Source organism: Eptatretus burgeri, chromosome 7, assembly GCF_056783735.1.
Source record: "Eptatretus burgeri isolate ZD-2024b chromosome 7, Ebu_testis_v1, whole genome shotgun sequence".
Classification (NCBI taxonomy): Eukaryota; Metazoa; Chordata; class Myxini; order Myxiniformes; family Myxinidae; genus Eptatretus; species Eptatretus burgeri.
Window position 1 is genome coordinate 87,971,121 of NC_140967.1, and position 21,486 is coordinate 87,992,606.

General features: G+C 44.6%; 2 protein-coding genes across 2 annotated transcripts in view; both read right to left on the minus strand.

Annotated features, from left to right (window-relative positions):
• Positions 1-12,564, minus strand: LOC147023724 (eukaryotic translation initiation factor 4 gamma 1-like). Its single transcript, XM_085889472.1, has 11 exons — positions 12,130-12,564; positions 7,377-7,552; positions 6,233-6,770; positions 5,820-6,014; positions 5,550-5,690; positions 5,225-5,449; positions 5,008-5,106; positions 4,543-4,892; positions 3,148-3,374; positions 1,278-1,359; positions 1-938 (listed from the first exon to the last, which is right to left on the minus strand). The coding sequence occupies exons 2-8, from the start codon at positions 7,493-7,495 to the stop codon at positions 4,866-4,868; spliced, it is 1,344 nt and encodes a 447-aa protein (XP_085745598.1). The 5' UTR covers positions 7,496-7,552; positions 12,130-12,564; the 3' UTR covers positions 1-938; positions 1,278-1,359; positions 3,148-3,374; positions 4,543-4,865.
• LOC147023725 (uncharacterized) overlaps positions 12,126-21,486 on the minus strand; it is a 21,193-nt gene continuing 11,832 nt past the window's right edge. The window contains exons 3-4 of the mRNA XM_085889471.1: positions 12,595-17,799; positions 12,126-12,186 (exon numbers count right to left, since the gene is read on the minus strand). Of these exons, the coding sequence (XP_085745597.1) occupies positions 16,008-17,799 (1,792 nt within the window). The 3' untranslated portion in view covers positions 12,126-12,186; positions 12,595-16,007. The remainder of the gene's footprint in view (positions 12,187-12,594; positions 17,800-21,486) is intronic.

Genomic DNA, 21,486 nt, shown 5'->3' on the forward strand with positions numbered 1-21,486 from the left:
GAGAGTGGGGGAGGGTTGGATAAGCATGTCGGTTAAAAGAACACAGACATGGACAGCAGAAACAGAATTAATATCAAAGGTACAGTTTTATCATAACAGTCACCTTGGACTTCGAGGGAATTAAACAAACGTCCAGGAGTGCACACGCGGTGACAGGATAAGACAGTAGGTTATAGGTTTTTACAATTTAAAAAAATGATTATGAAGAGGCGAAAAGTACATAACTTTTAACCCAGTAAGACAGACAGCAAAAGGTCTCTTTTCTAAGAGAGGAATATTCCCCAACACCGTTCATGGTAACATATTGGTGGGAGCACGTGGCCACTCAACGTGGGAGTCTCCTTGATGCACGTGGCCTCCTTCAATGAACAAAAAGCACGATGGCCTTCTCTTTGCTGTGAATAGCAACATATTGGTGGTAGGACCACGTGACTGCGGAATATGGGAGTCTTCTTAGTCCTCGTGGCCCACTTCAATGAACAAAAAGCTTGGGTCGTCTCGCAGCGATGGTGAGTCGTCGACGTCCTTGTACTGGCCTTTTCATTGCAGAAGTCCCAGAAACTGTGAACTTGGAGCTCAGTGGAGGGAGGTGGGTGAGGTTTGGGGGTGGGAGAAATTCATACATGCGTGTTGTCAAGGAGAAATATTCACGGCCATAACATTTCAATAATTGCTTTTACATTTTAAACATTTTCACTAACATGGTTGTAAGTAACCAATTTCACCCACCGTTGCAAGTCTTGGCATCTCTCCATAACGATGGGCCGAGCACTCTATTTTTCCTCCCGTACAACTTTTGACAAATGACAAGGCCTTCAATCGCGGCTTGATGGAGAACTGCTCTCACATCTGGGCTGGCATCTCTGCCTCACACCTTGCTCAGTTTAACGCTGAGGACACCAAGGCTTTCAAGATGATTGGAATGTCCCAGGATGCAGCTGAGTCAAAAAAACATCCATCTGGTGGGACTAATTTGTGAGAGGAAGGGCCTCAGACAAAAACAGGTCCAAGAAATATGAATCAAGGCAGCAATGTGCACACGCACACATCAAATGGAATGGCAAAAGGGTTGGAAGGACCCTTTCAGACAAAAATAAGGATCATGCATCATGATAAAAATGATCATAAGGGAAATGAGGATCTAAAATTGGGGCTTACACTTTGTAAATAACAAAATGGGGAATTTGCCAAACAAAGGGAAACTTGAACCAGATGTGAACATTACAAAATATCTGGTGTTCCACATTGACACAAAATATCTTGTTTGTGTCCCTTACCTCAATATTCCTCTCATCCCAGATCTGACAATCCTCTTGCAACTCTGTGGATTGTTGCACTTCTTCTTTTCCCAGGATTCTCCTATAAGGTATCACAACATTACAAAAGCACTGTGATGTATTCTTTGATGATGGATAATTGCGTGATGCTTTGGGGAATTGCGTTTCGTACGTCGGGTGGAACATGCGTTGGGAAATTGCGTTTTGTATGTTGATACCAAATTATCAAATGGAACTAATGTTTTCATTCTGATGGATTTCGAGGCAACACCCAGAGGAGGAGATGATTATTCTAAGGCGACAAACGTCGAGTGTGGTGTAAAATGTGCTTCACATGAAGGATACAATATCAAGCACACGTGGTCGTATCGAAGGGGACATGAAGTTTCCTGTCAGCATCTGTAAACATTCACTTGCACATTTTATAAAGTGTCGGCCATTGTTTGCTCACACTGATAATACTGTAACGGATCCAGGGGTGGGGGGCTCGGACGAGCGCGTCAATCACTGTCCATAACCATTTTGGGTTTTCGCACCCTCCTCTCGACAGCGAAATGTTACAGATTCGGCACCACCCTAACCACCGCCGTCTCCGGGGTTATAACGCCGGCTGGTTCGGCACAATTCTCGGGTTTCACATCTCGAACCACGATACCAAAATACACCTGTACCTTGCCAGCTGGGGGGAAAAGACCCCGGTTACAGACTGGTTTTGTTCGAGACCGAGCGGAGTCTACCAGTCTGTAACCATTTTCGTTTTTATATCCAAATCGAGCGGATCGTTCCTCGACGCGGCACAAATTAATTCAAAGCGGCAACTTCATACGAATCAGCCAGATTTATTTGGGACATCGGGGAAACACGACACAAGCAAAGCATTCACGACAATGTTACAATCAATCTACAACCCGTTCTTAACTAGGGAGCCACGGACTATGGGTTTCGAAGGGGACCCTAACGAGATAAACCTTAAACGACATGCAGACAAAACAGGGACAGTATGCAGACAAGACACAGAGTATTGGTGATGTATCATGGACTAGAGGAAAGTGTCAAAAGCACGAATGTGGCTCGCGACAAGCCGATGTCTATGGATTTGAGTCCCCAATCTCGAGCACGTCGCGTGGCAAGATGGTGGCGCCGTACTCTTTCTTCTCAAGGCACCGCTTGCGCACGCGCTCCTCAGCGCGTTCTGACCCCGCGCAATGTCGACGGCACAAGACTGTCAGATCGATGGTGGGTCTCAGCTGGTTTCTCACAAGGTCCAGCTTTTCTTTCTCAGCCGATGGCAGACTCGACCCTCAGGTTCAGTTTTCTTTCCCGGCCGATTCACCACTGCCTTTCTTTTTCTCGCTTGCCTCGAAGCCCCTGCTCGTCCAGCAGATCGCGACTCGACACTCGTCGTTTCTCTGTTGCCTTCCCTGCCTTTATTTCTGCTCATTCCTCACGAAAACAGACACAACCGTCCTGTGTACAGCCCATCGGCGCCACCTCGGCGCTCACACTTTCACCACCTTTTCTTTTTTGGGGCGCACCCCTTTACGAAGCCGACAAACTCCTCCCTTCAGTTTCACTTCCTTCTCTAAGCCACTCCCCCTCTCAGCGCGCTGGGCAGAGTCTATTGTCCGGAGAGAGGAAGAAGAAGAATCTCTCGGTCCACCACCAATGCACTAACGATGAACAGCCTCTTACACCTCCCGACACACATGTAGCGTCCATTTACTGAACAACCTGGCTAAACATGCATTTAATGGGGGATCTGGGCTAATCCTATATTTAGTAACACACTAAGGGCCATTTTCGCAACAATACCATGAAATGAACAATCACTATGGAATCATTCAAAGTTTATTTCCTGGTTTTACATTACCTGGTCAATACTGTGCTCTTCGCTGGAACCTTCGTCATCCTCCCGTTTCCGTTCTCATTCCGCCTCTTCTCAGCCATTTCCAAGTCAAGAGGAATCCTTCAAACGATACCTTGTCCGATTATCTCTTGAGATTGTTGTGATGTAAATTGAAACGAGGTGCCACTCTCCTTCATTCCCTCTCTTGATACATTTCCTTTGTCTTCTGATTTGTCGTTTGAAGAGAATCACTGAGGGAGAAAGATGTACATGTTGAACACTTGTGTTACTATCAAACTTGTTCTCTCCAATAACTGATTCTCCATGTACAATAGAATTGTCTCTATATACTATAGAATTACATTTACAACACTTTCACAAATACTAAATGTAACTTTTTTATTGAAGGTAAGGCCTGAATTAGTTCTACAATCTGTAGCGAAGTTAAAGATGAGTGATACCGTTTGAATAACTCGACAGTTTTAAAAGTGTAAAAGCAAAGAGAATGCGTCTCACATTCCCACCCATGGAACATGAATCAACGAAAGTAAGAACCGAAACCATTGATTAATATTCCATCACAGATTGCAATCAAAACCTGGAAAGAGGATCCAATATGGTCACGATCAATCAGAGATGTTTAACACTCAAGTTGAACAGGAAGTCACAGTTACTTTTGGTCCAAACACTGGTTCGAGCGAAGTAGCTATTTTAGAGGTTCAGCACTGTTGAAGGTGAGCCGAGTACAGAAATGAGGTGCAGCTCAGCTGACTGAGAAAGGTGAATTGAGGTGTATTTGGAGGCAGTTCAGCTAACTGCTAAATTTGAGGTAAGACTGAATCTGGAGGCAGCTCAGCCAACTGGTTAAGGTGAGCTGACATATTAGAGGAAGTTCAGTGGACTCTTTAAGGTGAGTTGATGAGAGAAACCAAATTGAGCACAGCTGACCGGTTAAGTTGAGGTAACACTGAATCTCGAGGCAGCTGAGCCAACTGTTTAGGGTGAGCTGAGATTTTGGAGAAAGAACACCTGACTGAAGTGAACTGACTGGTGACAGAAACGAGATTCAGTTGATGTGAGATGCAATGTGGAGGCAGTTTAGCCAATCGGTGAAGGTGAGCTGACATTTTGGAGGAAGTTCAGTCGACTGACTGTTTACGGTGAGCTGATCATCCTCATCATCATCGTTTCAGTTTTTTTTAAAGAAAACATCCTTGGTAAAGCCAAACAAATGATTGATAGATAGAAGGTTGACAACAGAATAGCAAGAAAAATCATGTTTAAACAAATGTAAATCAACAAGATCATAAACAAAATAAATACACAATTCAAACTAATATGAAACATGTAATTGATATAAACATCTTCAGAACAGAATTAAGTATTTTGGTGAAAAAAGGAATGATGGAATTTTTGTACTTTTGAGTGTTTCACCGAGGGAGGTCGAGATGTTGAGCATTTCTGAGTTGAATATGATATGCAGACACAGATTGAAGGGTGGAAGGAAGAATGCCATGATCAACGATCTTCCACGATAACAGAAACTAGATTCAGCTCAGGTGACTAATTCAGGTGAGTTGAGACTGAATCTGGAAGCAGTTCAGACAACCTGTGAAGGTGAGGGGGTGGGCCTCGAGGTTGTGTTTTTTTTCGAGACCATACAGTCCACAATCATATCGGTCTTCCACCGTGCTGATCGACATCTTCCGGTCCATTGTTTATCAGCTGGTGTTCAGGGATCTTCACTGTCTCAATGGAACCCAGTTGAGCTGTTTAAGAAAAGACATATCAGACATGGGTTGACAAGGATATACTGTATACTGTCTGCAGATGAATGTGCCAGGAAGGTTATTGTGGTTAGAAAAGGTCGAGTGAGGCATTTACCTTGTGGTGAAATACAAATTGTTGCAATATGAACAGAATGCGAGCCGACAACTCTCCTTCTTTTGCAATCAACTCCAAATGGTGGAAATATTCATCCCTCTGTTGAGGAACAAAAATAATTGGCAAGTCATCGACACGAAAAGCTATGTGATGGATCTTCATGAAAATCCCAAGTGGAATTGAACATGTCTGTCATAGATCAGAAGATAATATCTACCACGTTATCCGTCAAGTCAGAAGTAAGTTCCTTTCCCACGGTATTCAACAAGCAACAGATGTATTCCACAGATTGGTTTCTTCCATCTCTGAGCAACTCGGCAAGAATATTCACGATGTTGTTGGTGTTGACGGCACCGAGTTTATAGAGCTCCCCAATGAATCGGATGATTCCCAAGGAGAATTTTCTGGATATCAAGAGGGTGCACAGTTCATCCTCGTTCACCTGGACAAAAATAAATGTTCAAAGACGACATCAGTAAAGTGTGATCAAAATTCCCATTTTTGGACAATTTTTCAATTATCACCCATTTTCCCAAGTTAACCAATCTGGAGGCTTCAACACTCTTGATGTTGCATGTGCAACTGGTTCCAGCAAGACTCTTGCAATACTCCTCGCACTGTTTGAGCAAAATTTGCTGAAAGGTCTCAAACGTTCTGGCTGTGTCCCCCATGGGTACTTCAATCTGTGAAAGACAAAGCAGGGTGGTGACATGGTGGGTAGAAGGGTCTGAGAATGTGAAAAAGAGCTAAAGTGTTCAATAAGCCCAGGATGTTCCAACATGTGACCTCCATCAGTGTTTAAAGCTCCTCACCTTGGTGAGGTGTTGGCATAAACTTGCATAGACCGCTGAATGATTTGGCATGGCGATAGCTTGACAAACGATCATTTGAACCATGCTCTCAAAATGTGTGGACGTGATGTTTAGAGCCATGATCATTGCAAGAAGATGGTGATAGTTATCTGGGGTCATTTTGTTTAGCAAAGTGCCAAACTGTTTGAGAAGATCCTGAGTAAGAGAAACAACAGAAGTCAAGGTCTGAGTGACAAAGTAAAGTTTTGAGGTTTACAAAGCTTGAGACTTTTAGTTGTGAAATCCGAGTTGGTTGTTTATCAAAGTTGTGATTTCACTCAGAACTTCGTGCATTGCTCGAGAAGAGGATTTTTAATTTACCCAAATGTGAAACCACCCACACATGTTGATTATCAACAATGAGTGATATTTACCGGTCCAGGATGGACTTCTTGATTTGGGGTGTCCACACAGTGCCGGGAGGCTCCTGGAGAGTTGTTGTGGTGTTGACTCTCCTCCATGTTCAAATTATGTTCCTGGACATTTTCATGATCGAGCTGCTTCTGCTGTTCCTCAAGAAGTATCAGCTTGCTCTTCAGCTGCTGGACCTCCTCGTTCAGTTCTTTGTTTGCACGTGCAAGTTTTTCACATTGTTTGTTGGTTTCCTCTTGTTTCTCGTGAAACTGCTGCTCCTTCATTTTGTGGTCCTCATTTTGCTGTTGATGCTGATGTGCCACTTCATGTACTTGTCGCAGATTCACATTTAGGTTTTGGAGAATTTCTGTCAATTCTTGATTTTCTTTTGCAATAATCGCAAAATTTTCAGAGTTTACGTGCTCTTGCTGGGCAGGAAGCTCATGTCGTATCATTTGCTCGGCCTGGTTCTGCTGTTGCTCCATCTCTTGGTGCTCCAGGTGGCTGATCAGCTTGATGTTCATGTCTCGCAGCTGTTCTATCATCATCCTGTAACTTCTACAAAAGAGAATATTTCCTGAATGAGACTAGACTGAGAAGAATGGCGACTTCAGAAAGAACAAAACGACAACGAGAAAGCATCCCAAAACACAAAGCCCATCCGCATCCACTTTGTAACACACTCAAAATAAACAATCAAAACAATGGAAAGAAAATATAAACTGTGTGTGTATTTATATTTATACATTTTATTAAACTGTGTTCTTCATATTCTCATAAGAAAGGTTTGTGGAAGATTTGATGACAAAAGCTCAATCGGTAACTGACCTGCGCATGCGCGCGCACACACACACACACACACACACACACACACACACACACACACACACACACACACACACACACACACACACACACACACACACACACACACACACACACACTCACTCACTCACTCACTCACTCACTCACTCACACACACATGCACAAACACACACACACACACGCACACGCACACCTACAACCCCATGACCTGTTGCATGAGGGACGGGCTAAGAAACTGGGACAAAGGAAGGAAACGAAGAAAGACCAGAACCTTAATGAGGTGGAGGACAAGCTGAATGAGAGATTCCAAAACTAAACATGTGACACATCGCTCTTTACCGTGAAATGAGGCACTTTTTATTTCTCTTCTTTCTGAACCAGCGATGAGACCATGCGGTGATGACCGCAATGATTACGATCAACACAAGGCCGAACCAGGTAAGCCCAATCCATTGCATCTGCCTGGCTTGTTCATTGATATTCCCCAGGTGAAGGTACTTGTGGGAACGGATTATCTGCATACAGCACGTGGACATGGACAGCAGTGTCAGGATTGAAAAAAAATGTGATAAAAGTGGGTTTTCATCAATTAAACACCAAAAATTATATTTTTTACAATTAATTGACATTTTAAATACCCTAAAAATTAATATCCTACTCCATCTTTCAACAGTTTGTCATTTCTGCCTTTGATATAAAACTCGTCCATTTTTTTGACTCAACATGATCGAGGCTCATGGAACTGCAAGGTGATTGAGAGTACAAGCTGTCATTTGGGAAGCACAGGAACTCCTGGATCCATCAAGGAAGGAATGACAAACAGGAAAGGAGGAGAGAAGAGTGAGAGGAGGGAAAGGGAACACTGCAATCTGCAAGTAAGTGGGTCAGGCTGAGAAGGGTTAATGGGGGGGTAATAAAGATGGTGGGTCAAAATGGGGAGGATGACATGGGATAAGGGTTCACTGTCGGCTTAAGAACCTGCAGGGAAGAGTGAGAAATCAGAACCTCTGGAATGTACTTCCACAGACGGGATGAGTGAGGAGCAAGGGTGGAGGTTTGCAGTCAGCCTGGATTTTGGGAAGTTTAACCATTCGGTGGTGTAGGTTCAGTTATAGTGAGATAATTTAAATTATAATTTTAAAATCTGATACCTTTAGATACTTGGATATCCCTGGTGATGAATGCCTGGTGTTACAATAACTCTGATTTGTAAAACTCACTCGGTTATAATTTTGTGATTAATGTTTGCAATTGTGAATCCTGGAGTCACCTCATTGAACCAGAACACCGAGTTCAGCAATAACCAAGTCCTTACATCATTGATTTACGGGGATGATTCCATCCATCCATTGGGACCATACTCTGTGCAGAGCGTTGGTGCTGCTGAAGCAGAGTCCTTGGCTTTTGGACACAATGCTGGACGGGTCACCACTCCGACACAGTACACCAGCATGGTGGCACTCATTTTGCCGACCTTCGAAGGATGACAGGCAGAGTCAACCCCACCTGGTATTAATTATACATCCGAGAAGGGTTTGAACTCAGGATCGTGGGATCCCAAGCCCACCACTCCAACCATTAAGTTAACTCCAGGTATGGGGTTGATTGTGGCCCCACATGATGTCAGGAGATGTTAATTTGTATTTTACATTTACACAATTTTTATATATCAAAGACCTTATCAGTTTACACAGAAAAAAGTCTGATTTTGGGATGCTCTCGTACCCTCACAGCTGCACTGTCTGTGGAGATTTGAAAATGTAAATTCACCAAATCCTCACCAGAAACACAGTGATAAAAAAAGGAATCTCAAGCCAAATAACCTCCAAGTTTTACCCTCAGGGGGCTTTCACAATGACATTTTAGTGAGGCCACAGACTTACTGATCACTGTTCACAAACCGAATCAATCTACATGAACGTCACATTGGTAAAAGGTGAGCAGTCACAAATGGAAAGGAGAAATGTGAAAAGTGAAAGTTCACAAAATGTAAAACTGAATTAAATATTTTTGTTGTCGTTCTGTACTTTAGTTCATTTTACTTTCTCTTCTCTCCATGAACCCCAGCTCACCCCCTCCCATGTTCCCATGGTTACCCCTCACCCGTTTTGACTTGAGAATCCATCGTCCGTGACGAGTCTGATTCGCAGACACAAACATTTCCCGTTCTGAGTACAGCTGGACAATTCCCCAAGAAAAAAGTCTGAAGATGAAGATACAAATGATCCCAATCAGCGTCCACATTGTCAGAGCTTGTAAACTTGCTTCTGTCGCTGTGAACGAGTCTGTCGTGGAATCCGCGCTGTGCGTCACAATGAACGTCTGTGCGTCACCATGAACTTCTATACGTCACAATGAACGTCAGTGCGTCACGATGAATGTCTGTGCGTCACAATGAACGGTTGTGCGTCACGATGAACGTCTGTGCATCACAATGAACGGCTGTGCGTTCAAATGAACGTCTGTGCGTCACGATGAACGTCTGTGCGTCACGAAGAACGTCAGTGCGTCACCATGAACGTCTGTGCGTCACGATGAACGTCAATGCGTCACGATGAACGTCTGTGTGTCACGATGAACGTTTGTGCGTCACGATATTGAGACGTCATTACGAGCATCGCAACAGCCCAGTCCCAGTGAATAATCTGAATTATTTAAACACACGGATTATTTTATTGTAATACATTTGTTGATTGTATTTGTGTTCATTTTATTGTATTTGTTTTCATTTACTGTTCTTCACAAACTGACAAAACCCACACTCAAGTGAAACAAAGCACAAGTTCGAATGTTTGAAAGTTTGTTTAAATTAAATTAAAATTTACAACAAGGATCAACTCGGTGTAAATTGTTTTATGTTTTAAATGCAAAATTAAAAATCCCGTGAAATTTCTGGATTCAGGTTAAAAATGGCGATTTCATCACAGAGAATCGATTGGCTTCATGTCGTCAGGGCAGGGATGATGAAACACAATGAGGATTATAAATAAACGAGATTTTCACGTGGATTAGGGCGGTGTAGGGGAATGGGGGAACATAGGGCGGTGTCATGAGGTGGAGGACATTGAGGGCGGTGTAACGTATGTTGATTTCTGGTTGTGGTTAGCTGTGCTCCGTGATTGCGAATAAACGTCACTTCCGGTCTGGACCAACATGGAGTCCTGAGTATCTCACATGCGGCAAAACGGGGGTGGAGTGCATGGGGCGGTGGAGTCGAGTGGAGGTACTTCCGGCGGTGTATCGGGTGTGGTGAAATTAAAGAAGAAGAAGAAGACAAGCCGGGAGGCGACGATGGTTCACGAGCGGTATTTGACGATGTGGATTGTTTCAGAAGTCAAGGATGAGACAATGTGATAATTTTTGACCAAGTTGATATGGAATGGGCAAAGCCGAGAAGCGAACGTCGAGTTCTTCTTACATTCGCTTCTTAAATATATCAAATTAACCTCTTTTTGCTTTGAAAAAATATATATTACCTCAATATTACCTTCACAACAACAACTACACCGCCGAGAATCGGATCTCATCTGAAACAAAAAAAAATTCCTCTACATTTCCTTCACAACAACAATGACACCGCCGAGAACAGGATTTCATCTCAAAAAATAAATACGAGAAGCGAACGTAGTATACTTCTTACATTCGCTTCTGACATCACCTATAACTGGTTCACAACTGTATACGCAATTTCCGGTTACTTTGGCCTGGATTCGGGATCAGCGATCAAATAACGGAAATCACGATTAAAAATTATTTTTTGATGATGCGAGAGATATCTTTATTCAAATCAGTGGAGGAAATATACACCATGTCTGATATTATTTGGGTCTTTCATGTCTCCGACGATGCCTTTATCTCCCGGCATGCATCATTCCCCATGACAAAAACCGGAAACAAAAAAAAAAACAAGCAAAAAAAAAAAAACGGAAGCAAAAGGGTCATTGGCAACGACACGGATTCACAATTGCCAGGGTATTGTGTTGTTTTTGTTGTTTCCTATTTTCTCATGTGCACTTGTTAAGTAATATTTACAAGATAGAAATTAATTCCAATCGTGTTTATACACCGCACAGCGTTTAAAAACAACCAGAAGCCAAAGGTCATAGCTAACAACACGGATTCCAAATAGCCAGGGGTATTGTGTTGTTGTTGTTGTTGTTGTTGTTTCCTATTCTCTCACGTGCACGCGTTAAGTATGAAGCTCACTGCGTTCGCTATAAAAATGATCAACATGATGTGGTACGAGTGAAAGGTTATCAGCTGCAAAATGTCGAAACCCCGGTTTCGTTGAACAACTTTCAAAATTTGACCTTTGCATAACCTTTAAAGGTCACAAAACAATGTTGTGGACATTAAAATAAGGAAACAGGATACGTGCGATAGCTTATTGGAGTTAGTTCGTCGAAGAAGGTTGAAAACCCGGGTCGATTCCCACAACTCTGAAAATTTGACCTTTGTGACCTTTAAAGGTCAAGGATTATGACCTTTGGTGCAAACCTCCCACCCATTTCTTCAAAACCTATCTTCTCCATCAAAATTGACCGAATCAAACTGAATTTTTTATATGTTGTACATATGGCCAATGTGCACAATTTCTCGAGCAGGAATTTTGATTAAAATCGAGAAAAAAATATGAAAAAAACAAAAATTACAAGTTGGCGTGGCTCCGCCCACAATGGGTGTGGGACACCCATCGCCAGGAAGACAAAACTAGGCATTGATATCAACATCATATTCAAGGTTCATCCAAATCGGATCACATCCCACGAAGTTGTGCTCTGGACAGACAGACAGACATACATACAGACACACAGACACAACGAATATAGTGGTCACTCTGGCTGGCGCTCGTGAACCAATCATCCAGGTGGAGGCAATGAATTTGATACGTATACATTAACACTCATACCAGACTTCCACCAACTGGAACATTTGTTTGATGCTTGTCTGGATTCGTGTTCAGAAAAATATTGGTTTGTCCTCAACACTTCTGAGGCACAGACAAAATGGGACATGATGCAGGTGAAGAACATGTAGTTTCAGCAAAGTTTGGAATAATTTGTGATGCAAGACGATAATCTTGGCAACTTACATTCCAACCGGAAGGATGGTTTCAGGTAAGCAGGAAGGAGCATCTCTTCTGAGGGGCCTTTGGACAAAAAAGAAACAACAGAAATATGAAAGATTAAATACATTGATTTCTTCATCAGTTTGATAACTTGTTCAGAAAAGACCACAGAAGGAAATGCATGGATGGAGCAGGTAATCGATGAAAAGGTTAATCAGGTGATGTCATCCAATCAAAGGGAGTTAAAGTTTTTGTTATACATTCTGCATGGGGATGACCATGTCAATAAGTCACCTTCCTTCAAAAAATTATAATTTCAATTTTCTCCACAATTATGGATGTTCTTCATCGAAGGAAGTATTTACAGCAATGTCGGTGAAAGACAAAGTTCCAAAATTTATTTCAACCTAATGTTATGATCTTGGGGTTGGCTGTGTTTGCACCCAGTGTGTTCACCGCACCTGTCAAAAGGTATTGAAAAATGTTTACCTGTTGAAGGTCTTTCATAGCACATGGCTTCTGCCATTGCTGCCCTTAATCACGGTGAGATGTCCATTCAGGTGGCAGACAATGAACAATGTAAGTTGGTGATGAATTCCTTTTCATCAACAATGAGACCCCACCATGGTTTTCTGCAGCTTTGGAGCCTTCACTATAAAATTTCAGGTTCCTTTTCTTATGAAATGCAAAATATACATCAGGAGTGAAATCCCTGTCCTTGACTGTACTTTCAAAAAAGGTTTTGGTGATGGCTCCAATGTGATCGCAGGTACATTCACTTGTTTGGAAGAGTCCATGTATTGAAGGATATTGTTTTCAACAGAATACACTCTCGTCAAGTATCCACGGAGGGTATTTATCCAACCCCCCCCCCCCGCAGGACTCTAAACCAATTTTTTTTCTGGTCCTATTCCGCAGTTGAGATGTTAACCAAAAAAATTCCCAGCATTCTGGTGATATTCAAGATGGCGTCCAAAATGGCCACCAAAATGGGTGAAATCATAGAATACAGCATATTGTTACGAATCTGGAAACCATTCGCATTCACACATACAGTTGACCCAAAGTTTAGTTATTTCGTTAAGTATATGTGAATAGTTAGAATCTCTCCCCTATGTCTAATGGGTTATTTTCATGTGTGCGCTGCGGGTTTCTTTTGTCGTCAGGTCTTTTTGACATCTTTAGATCTACCCCCTCACACCACTCCTCTTCCCACTCTGCGGGTGAACAAGCGCTTTACCCGGCCAGCTTTCACTTCACACCACGGCGCCATAACCCACGTGTACAAGGCTACGGACGTGGGCGGAACCCCCCTCGCTGCGGATCCCCCCCCCCGCCTCAGAGCCGACTCCGCCCCAGCAAGATGGAATGTCCCTCCCGTCCAATCGGGGGTGAGATCGCCTCAGCTTTGACTCCGCCCCATCAAAGAAGAATGTCTCCCCTCTCGACACTGCGGAAGACAACAAAAGAGCCTCTTTGGGGGAGGGGCACCGAGACGTCAACACGCACTCTCCTCCAATTGCGACTGGCCACCACGACACCCGGAAACGCCCCATCCAATCCAGAGGTGAGTTACAGGAGAGCGGATCCCTCCCCGCAAGGGGGAGGGATAAGAAAGATCGCGAGCTGTATTCGAGAGGTGTTGTTCCTTGGTTCCTGGGAGGTCGTTCCTTGCTTCTGCTCTGTTGGGCTCTCCTGGTCGTCGGTCATCGTCCGTGGCTGGCAAGGTCGTTCGTAGGATTCCGGCTGCGCTCGTTGGATTCTGATTCTTGGGTTTGAGTCCCACCGTGGTAGGTTGTGTTGGAGCACTCGAGCTGGGATCCCCGTTCCCTTCCATGGACTCCGAGCTCCACAAGTGCGAGTCGGTAAAAACGCACGAGGCGGCCAGGTACCCGACCAAACTCTGACCCCCAGCTTGCCTATCCTCCGTGGCTGGAGGATCCAATAAAGGACAGCCGTCTCCATTTCTTTTTGGGTGTGTGTCTGTCTGTGGCCAGTCTTGTAAGTAGAACTGTTAAGTGATTGCCATTGTACATTTGCCTACATCTATATTCGTGATTAAGTCTGCTCTGTGTTTCCCTTCCTACTACCCTGTAAATAAATAACTGTTAAATGTTCCAGTTCGTCGTCTGTGCTTTCTTTCATTGACCCAGTATGGTTTGGGCTTGAGAATTAGGGAGACCGATTGTGCCGTAAATTGTTCTTTGGACCGGCGCGGCTTTGGTAATTCCCGATTGGTTACGCCGGATCCGAGTCGGTAACAGCGACTCGGTTCGGACAAAGCCGGCCGAGGGTGTGGCCTCCCCGGAAGCAAGACCGCGCGGCTAATTAGGTAAATTGGAATCAGACAAAAAGACCCTAACCGCGCGGTCGAAATATTGGCGTCCACGGTCCATTAAGCGACCCGTCGACTTCGGAGTTATGCGGAGTGACGACCTTCAATTCCAGATGTTTGGGGGTGGGGGAGACGGCCCAACTGCTCCATTCTAGCGGTCGTTCCTCGCCCCTGAACTCGGCACCACAACAATATAACATCTCAAAAATGTGGCAAACTGGAAAAATAATCATTGGCATTTGGTTCCTGATCATTAGTTACTAGTTTCTGATAATTGGGCTTCTGTTGCCATTCATAAAAATCCAAGATGGCGTCCAAAATGGCCACCAAAATATGCAAAATCATAGAAAATTATATAGAACAGCCAAAAATTGTGACAAAATTGGAAATTATTCATTGGAATAATTTGTTTTCTCATAATTAGTAACTAATACGAAGTGATTGAATTTTGTTGCAATGCTTAAATTCCAAGGTGGCATCTAAAATGGCTACCACAACAGGCAAAATCATAGAAAATTGTATATTACAGCCTGAAACTGAAACTATGAAGCCTGAAAAGTTGAAATGGAAAGAAAATGCAAACGGAAACATTGTGTCATTCATATGTCTGGAATAAAGCATGGATCGTTCACATATTTTTCAGACTTGACAAATCCAAATGACAGATTGGCACTTCTCAAAAAATATATGGGATCGTCGCTTAGCTGAACCACGAGGTTCTTCATATCGAATGACATATCTGCCAGGGCATTCCTGATGAGATCCAGGAGAACAACGGCTATCACCGAGGATGTTACCAAAGATTTACCCTGAACCTACATAGGTTAACAGCCAGTAAACCATCCAATGATCCTGAAGCTCCTGGAACATCTACCAGCCAATAAGGAAGTGTAAAGCGCAAGAAAGCATCAGAAAAGATCATTTTTGAACCTGATTGTATTTTCTGCAATACTGAAGTCCGAATCCATGTGAAAAAGGCAGGCATCGACACAAAGGAAGGCACCTCTTCATTTGAACGTGATGGATGGCAGAAAGTGCTGCAAATAGCAGAAGAAAACAATCATGAGCGGCTCTTAAGGCGAATCCGAGGATTTGATTTGTTTGCAGCAGAGGCCCAATACCACCCATAATGTTGAAAACAGTATATAGCCAATTATCAGAAACTAGTAACTAATGATCAGGAACCAAATCCAAATGATTATTTTTCCAATTTGCCACATTTTTGATATGTTATATACCGTATTCTATGATTTTACCCACTTTGGTGGCCATTTTGGACGCCATCTTGAATATCGCCAGAGTGCCGTGGAATTTTTTTTGTTAACATCTCAAATGTGTAATAGGACCATAAAAGGAAGCAAAAAAAGTTGGTTTGGTTGAGTTCTGAGGGGGCAGGGGGGGGGGTCAACGGATACCCTCCGTCGATACTCCTCTACTCTGTGTTTCTTTTAAAGTGTGCAGCATGAGGAGACTGTATTATGTGAAAAGGGAGAGGAGGATGGATGGTCGTTATCTACGGAGATGAGGTGGGATGGTCGTTATCTACAGAGATGAGGATGGATGGTCGTCATCGACGGAGATGAAATTTGCCCTTGGGCTTCTTCAGGAGGACGACTTTGTCTCCTTTGATGGTGTATCGCCCGTTTGGGTTATTTTCTCTCTTTTTATCAAGATCACTCAGCAGCATCTCTTCTTTTTCTTTTTGGAGCTGAGTGTAGTCTGGAGTGATGTAAATGTTTCTTGGCCAGAGAGAAGGATCATTCAAATTCCGTATCTTTTTATTATTCTTAAGAACCTGATTCCTCTCAGACTCGCATTTGAAAACAACTTTCATGGGTCTGAAGCTGTTCTCAACAAAGCGTCCAATGCGGAAAGTCCGTACAGGCTCTATCTCCAGGTTCATGGCTTTTATTAATTTTGCCACAGCTTCCTTATCATGTTCACCTTTTCCCTCCTTCACTCCACGGAACACGAGGTTATTTTTGCGTTTTTCAATTTCCGCTCGTTCATCCTTGAGAAACTCAGAATGAGAAGAACAGTGGGGTTCCCGTTTGGGCAGCAGCTGATGAACATCTTGCTGTTTCTGCTGGTGCAACCTGCCTTCACAGTGAGGCTTTGGTTGTTGTTGGAGGGCAACACTGTACAGTTGTCGCTGCTGCAACCTGTCATCACTGTGAGGCTTCAGGTCAGTCGGTGGTAACAAATCAACATTGTCCTGTTTCTGCTGTCGCCGCTGCAGCCTGTCATCACTGTGAGGCTTCGGGTCAGTCGACAGTAACAAATCAACATTATCCTGTTTCTGCTCTTGTAGTTGCAGCCCATCATTGGTTCCAAGCAGTTCTTTCTCGTTTTTCTCAGCAAGCTTTCCTGCATTTTGCGCTTTCGCTCCTCTTTCCATGACCTCCTTCTCCCTTAACTCCACATTATTTTTCCTCTCCCTCATCTCTCGTTCTCTTTCCATGAACATGAACTCTTTCAGTTTCCATTTAATTTCACATTGCTTTCGTTCTTCCTGGTGCTCTCTCTCTCGAAGACGAGTCTCTTCGTCCAATTTAAGCAGCCTGCATTCTCCATCTTTCAGCTCCTTTCGTTTTTGGTGTATATGAAACTGCCGTTTCTTTATCTCCTCATCCTTGCCATTCATGAATGCTTCAATCGCACCTTGTCGCTCCAGCTCCTGTTCTTTACTGATTTGCAGGTATTGCTCCCGCTGCTCCACATGTTTCTTCCAGTTTTCAATCTCTAACATTCTGTATTCTACATCCAGCATTTTCTGGTCAAGTTCTTCATTTTCGCGTTTTTCCCACATTCGGACTTGGAATTGCTCTTTTGCTCGTGTGGATTCTTCTTTCTTTCTCATCCTAAGCATTTCTTCATTTTTCCTCTGCTCTTCTTCATTTTTCTTCTCCTCTTCATTAATTTTTTTCTGCTCTTCTTCATTTTTCTGCCTCTGTTGTTCCTCCTCTCGTTTCTTCCGGTCCTCTTCCTCCTTCAGCCATAATTCTTTTTCCAATTTCCGTTGCACGTCCTTTTCCATCAACTCATGTTCCATTTCCTGCACAAACTTCTCTGTTTGGACAAGATTTCTTTCCTTTTTGACCAACCGAGCCTCATATTCCTGAAGCTTTTCTTCCTCTGCTCCTAAAACCTTTTCTTTCTCTTTTTTATATTCTTCTTCCTCTTGTTCTTTTTCAGCAACGTTCTGTTTTGCTGTGAACTCCATTTTTTCAGTAGTTTCCAGAACCTCGTTTCCCTCTGCTTTCTGAATTTCAAGGTGTTCAGTTTCCTGAACCTTCGTTACCAATGGTGGATTGTCTCTCGATTCATTTTTCCGTTTCACTTTACATCGACATCGTAAACTGCAACAAAACAAACAAACATTCTCAGTTGAAGATAAAATGAAGTATTACATCACGTGCAAAGGATTGAACACATGGTTTTGTAAAACATAAACAAACATGTTCCACGAGTATTATAATTCTGGAGGATACGGAATATGTAACATTCAGATGTAACTTAAACAATGTCCAAAGGAACGGTGTGGAACGATGAATCGCACTTGATTATTTGAAGAATCTCATATCATGGGGGAGGATGTTATGAACTTTTGCATTTGTTTTTGCTGAAGATGGAAATTGTGACTTTTTGGTAAATTATGTCTGACTTAGCTGGAATTCCATTGGTAACATTTTCTCATGATGTCATTTGGTGGCCATCTTGGATTTTAAAATAGCAGCCGTTTCACAAGTATTTTCCTGTCAGGTCAGTTTCGATCTGTGACCTGCTATAGGTACCATGTAAACCTGTACTAACCTGTTCCATGGTCGGGTTGTTGGCGACTAAACCGTCTCCCCCACCAGGTTTTCTGGTGAGGGGGGTGTTTGGATATGGACACCCAGCAGGATTAAAAACAAAACTTGTCAAAGGGCGGAGGAGCTCCTTGTGAGCCAACGGCCATCCATATCTAGTGCCCAACTGTGTCTGCAGATGTCCTCCTGCAGTTGGGGTACTTCTTATTAGGAGGTTGGTGGCAGGATTTGCACTCCGGCCACCGTAAAACCCTTCATTCCGCAAAACGTAAAAAAATCTGAAAACCCACTCCGTGGGAGTACCTCCTGCGCAGCTTCCCTTCGCAGGGCAGCTCACCGGATGACGGGATTTGGGCAAAGCCTTCGGGACCCCCAATCTTTGATGATAGGAGGGAAACCACGGGGTAACATCCCTGGGTCAGATTGCGGGAGAGTGTGTCGGAGTGGTGCTGAGGTGTCGTCCACCAGACGGCGGTCTCCTTGGGTTAACCTGAGGCGGTCCCTTCGGGTGGGTGCCTGGAATGTCCTATCCCTAAGAGAGGATGATCACCTGTCTCTGTTATCATCTGAGCTCAAGCGTTTGGACATCGGGATTGCAGCTCTCTCTGAGGTTCGGAGACCGGATTGCGGCAAGATAATGGTGCGTGGTTACACCTACTATTGGTCTGGTCGCGCTGATTGTTACCATACCCAAGGAGTTGCTGTAGCTGTGTCCAATAAGCTGACCCCAATGATAATTGAGGTAACACCGGTCAACGAGCGTATTATGAGATTAAGGATTTGTCACTCCTTAGGTGTCATTTCCCTGGTCTCTGTTTATGCTCCGACTGAGGCGAGTGATCTCACCGTGAAGGATGCATTCTACGCCACACTCGAGTCTGTGGTTGATCAGTGCCCCAGACGAGATACACTTCTAGTCTTGGGGGATTTCAATGCATCGACTGGAACTGATAGGGATGATTATGAGGTGTGTGTTGGTCCCCATGGGTCAGGAACTATGAACCAGAATAGCACTAAGTTCCTTGACTTTGCAAGAAGTCATGGACTTAGGGTGGCTGGTTCATGGTTTCAGCGCCCACAAGCTCATCGCTGGACTTGGTATTCCAACGCTGGCGGTGTGGCAAAGGAGATTGACCATGTCCTCATTGACGGTTGTTGGAGGATGATCCAGAACTGCAGGGTCTACCAGAGTGCTCAGTTCCTCAATACTGACCACAGGCTTGTTGTAGCAACTCTAAAGCTGCACCTTAAATCCTGGAGAATGGTACCATCCCAGCCTAGGCTGGATGTTGCCAAGCTCAGGGATGAGAGAGTAGCTGAGGGGTTTGCGAACAGGCTGAGTGGACACTTGGGGGGTCTGGGTGCTTTTGGGGGTCCTGAAGAGTTGTGGAGCGCCTTCAAGACCACCGTCCTTGATGTTGCCGGTGGATGTCTTGGAGCTCACCGCAGGGCAAAGAAGAATTTTGTCTCTCAAGGGACACTGGATACCATTGACCAGAGTCGCAGGGCCAGGCTGAATGGCAGAGCTGAGCTGTTCAGGGAGCTGAGGCGTAAAACTGTACGTGCACTGAGGGTGGACAAGGAGGCCTATGTGCGAGGAATCTGTGAGGGGGTAGAGCATCACCTGTGGACAGGTGATTCTCGTCCCGCTTACAGGGGAATTCGCACATTACGCTCATCCAAGCCCATCCCTCGGAGCACTGCAGTTCGAGCAGAGAGTGGTAGGCTCTTGACAGAGGAGTCTGAAGTGAAGGCCCGCTGGGCCGGTTACTTTGAGCGGTTGTACCAGGCTGATCCCCCAGCTGTCGAGTTGGACGTCAAGGGTGTTACAATCCCTGTTGCTGACCCTCGAATCAACTGTGGTCCACCTTCGCTTGTGGAAACACGGGCTGCGGTGAACCAGTTGAAACGGGGCAAAGCTCCAGGGATCTGTGGCATCCATGCCGAACTTCTCAAGGCTGGTGGAAATGCTGCACTCATGTCGTTGCATGCAGTTTTGTGCTCTGCCTGGAACACAGGCATCATCCCAACTGATTGGAAGAGGGGCCTTGTTATCCCTCTCTGGAAAGGGAAGGGTGATCGCCAAGACTGCAACAACTACCGAGGGGTGACGCTGCTCTCAGTGCCGGACAAGGTCTTTGCTCGGATAATTCTTGATAGGGTTCGCCACCATCTGCTTGAGCACCAGCGTCCAGAGCAGTCAGGCTTTACACCAAAGAGGTCAACGATTGACCGTATCCTTGCCCTTTGTGTCCTCACCGAACGCAGACGAGAGTTTCGGCAGGGGCTGCTTGCAGCCTATGTTGATCTCTGTAAAGCGTTCGATTCAGTGAATCGGGATGTCCTCTGGAGGATTCTTGGTCTTCGTGGGGTGCCACCAAAACTGATTGATCTGATGTCTGAACTCTACTCTGGTACTGAGAGTGCTGTGAAGTGTGGTGGTACCATCTCTGACTTATTTCCAGTTGTTACTGGCGTTCGTCAGGGGTGTGTACTGGCCCCCACACTTTTCAGCACTTGTATGGACTGGATTTTAGGGAGGATGTCGGAGAGATCAAGTTGCGGTGCATCGTTTGGGAATGTCAAGATCTCGGACCTTGATTTTGCAGATGATGCAGTCATCTTTGCGGAGACTTTAGACATCCTTTTGGGGGCCCTCGAGGTACTGAATGAGGAGTCGGAGCCGCTGGGATTACGGGTTTCTTGGGTCAAAACTAAGATCCATGCTTTCGGTGACATCTTGGATGCTGCTGTCCTGTCTGTGTCTGTTTGTGGTGAGGATGTTGAGGTCGTGGAGAGATTCACTTACCTTCGCAGTAATATTCATGTCTCTGCTGGCTGCGAGTCAGAGGTCAATAGACGTCTGGGTCGGGCCTGGGGAGTCATGGATTCACTGGATCATGGGGTGTGGCGCTGCCGGTACCTGTGCGGGAGGACGAAAGTCCGAGTCTTCAGGTCCTTGGTACTTCCAATCTTGCTCTATGGGTGCGAGACTTGGACTCTGACCAAGGATCTGAGATGGAGACTTAATTCCTTTGGTACCAGGTGTCTTCGGAGAATCCTTGGCTATCGCTGGTCGGATTTTGTGTCCAACGAGCGGTTGCTGAGAGTGACTCGGATGAGATTTGTTACCTGCATAGTCCGTGAGCGTCAGTTGCGGCTGTATGGACATGTGGCTCGTTTTCCTGATGCTGATCCTGCTCACCAGATTCTCTCAGCGAGGGAGTCTCATGAGTG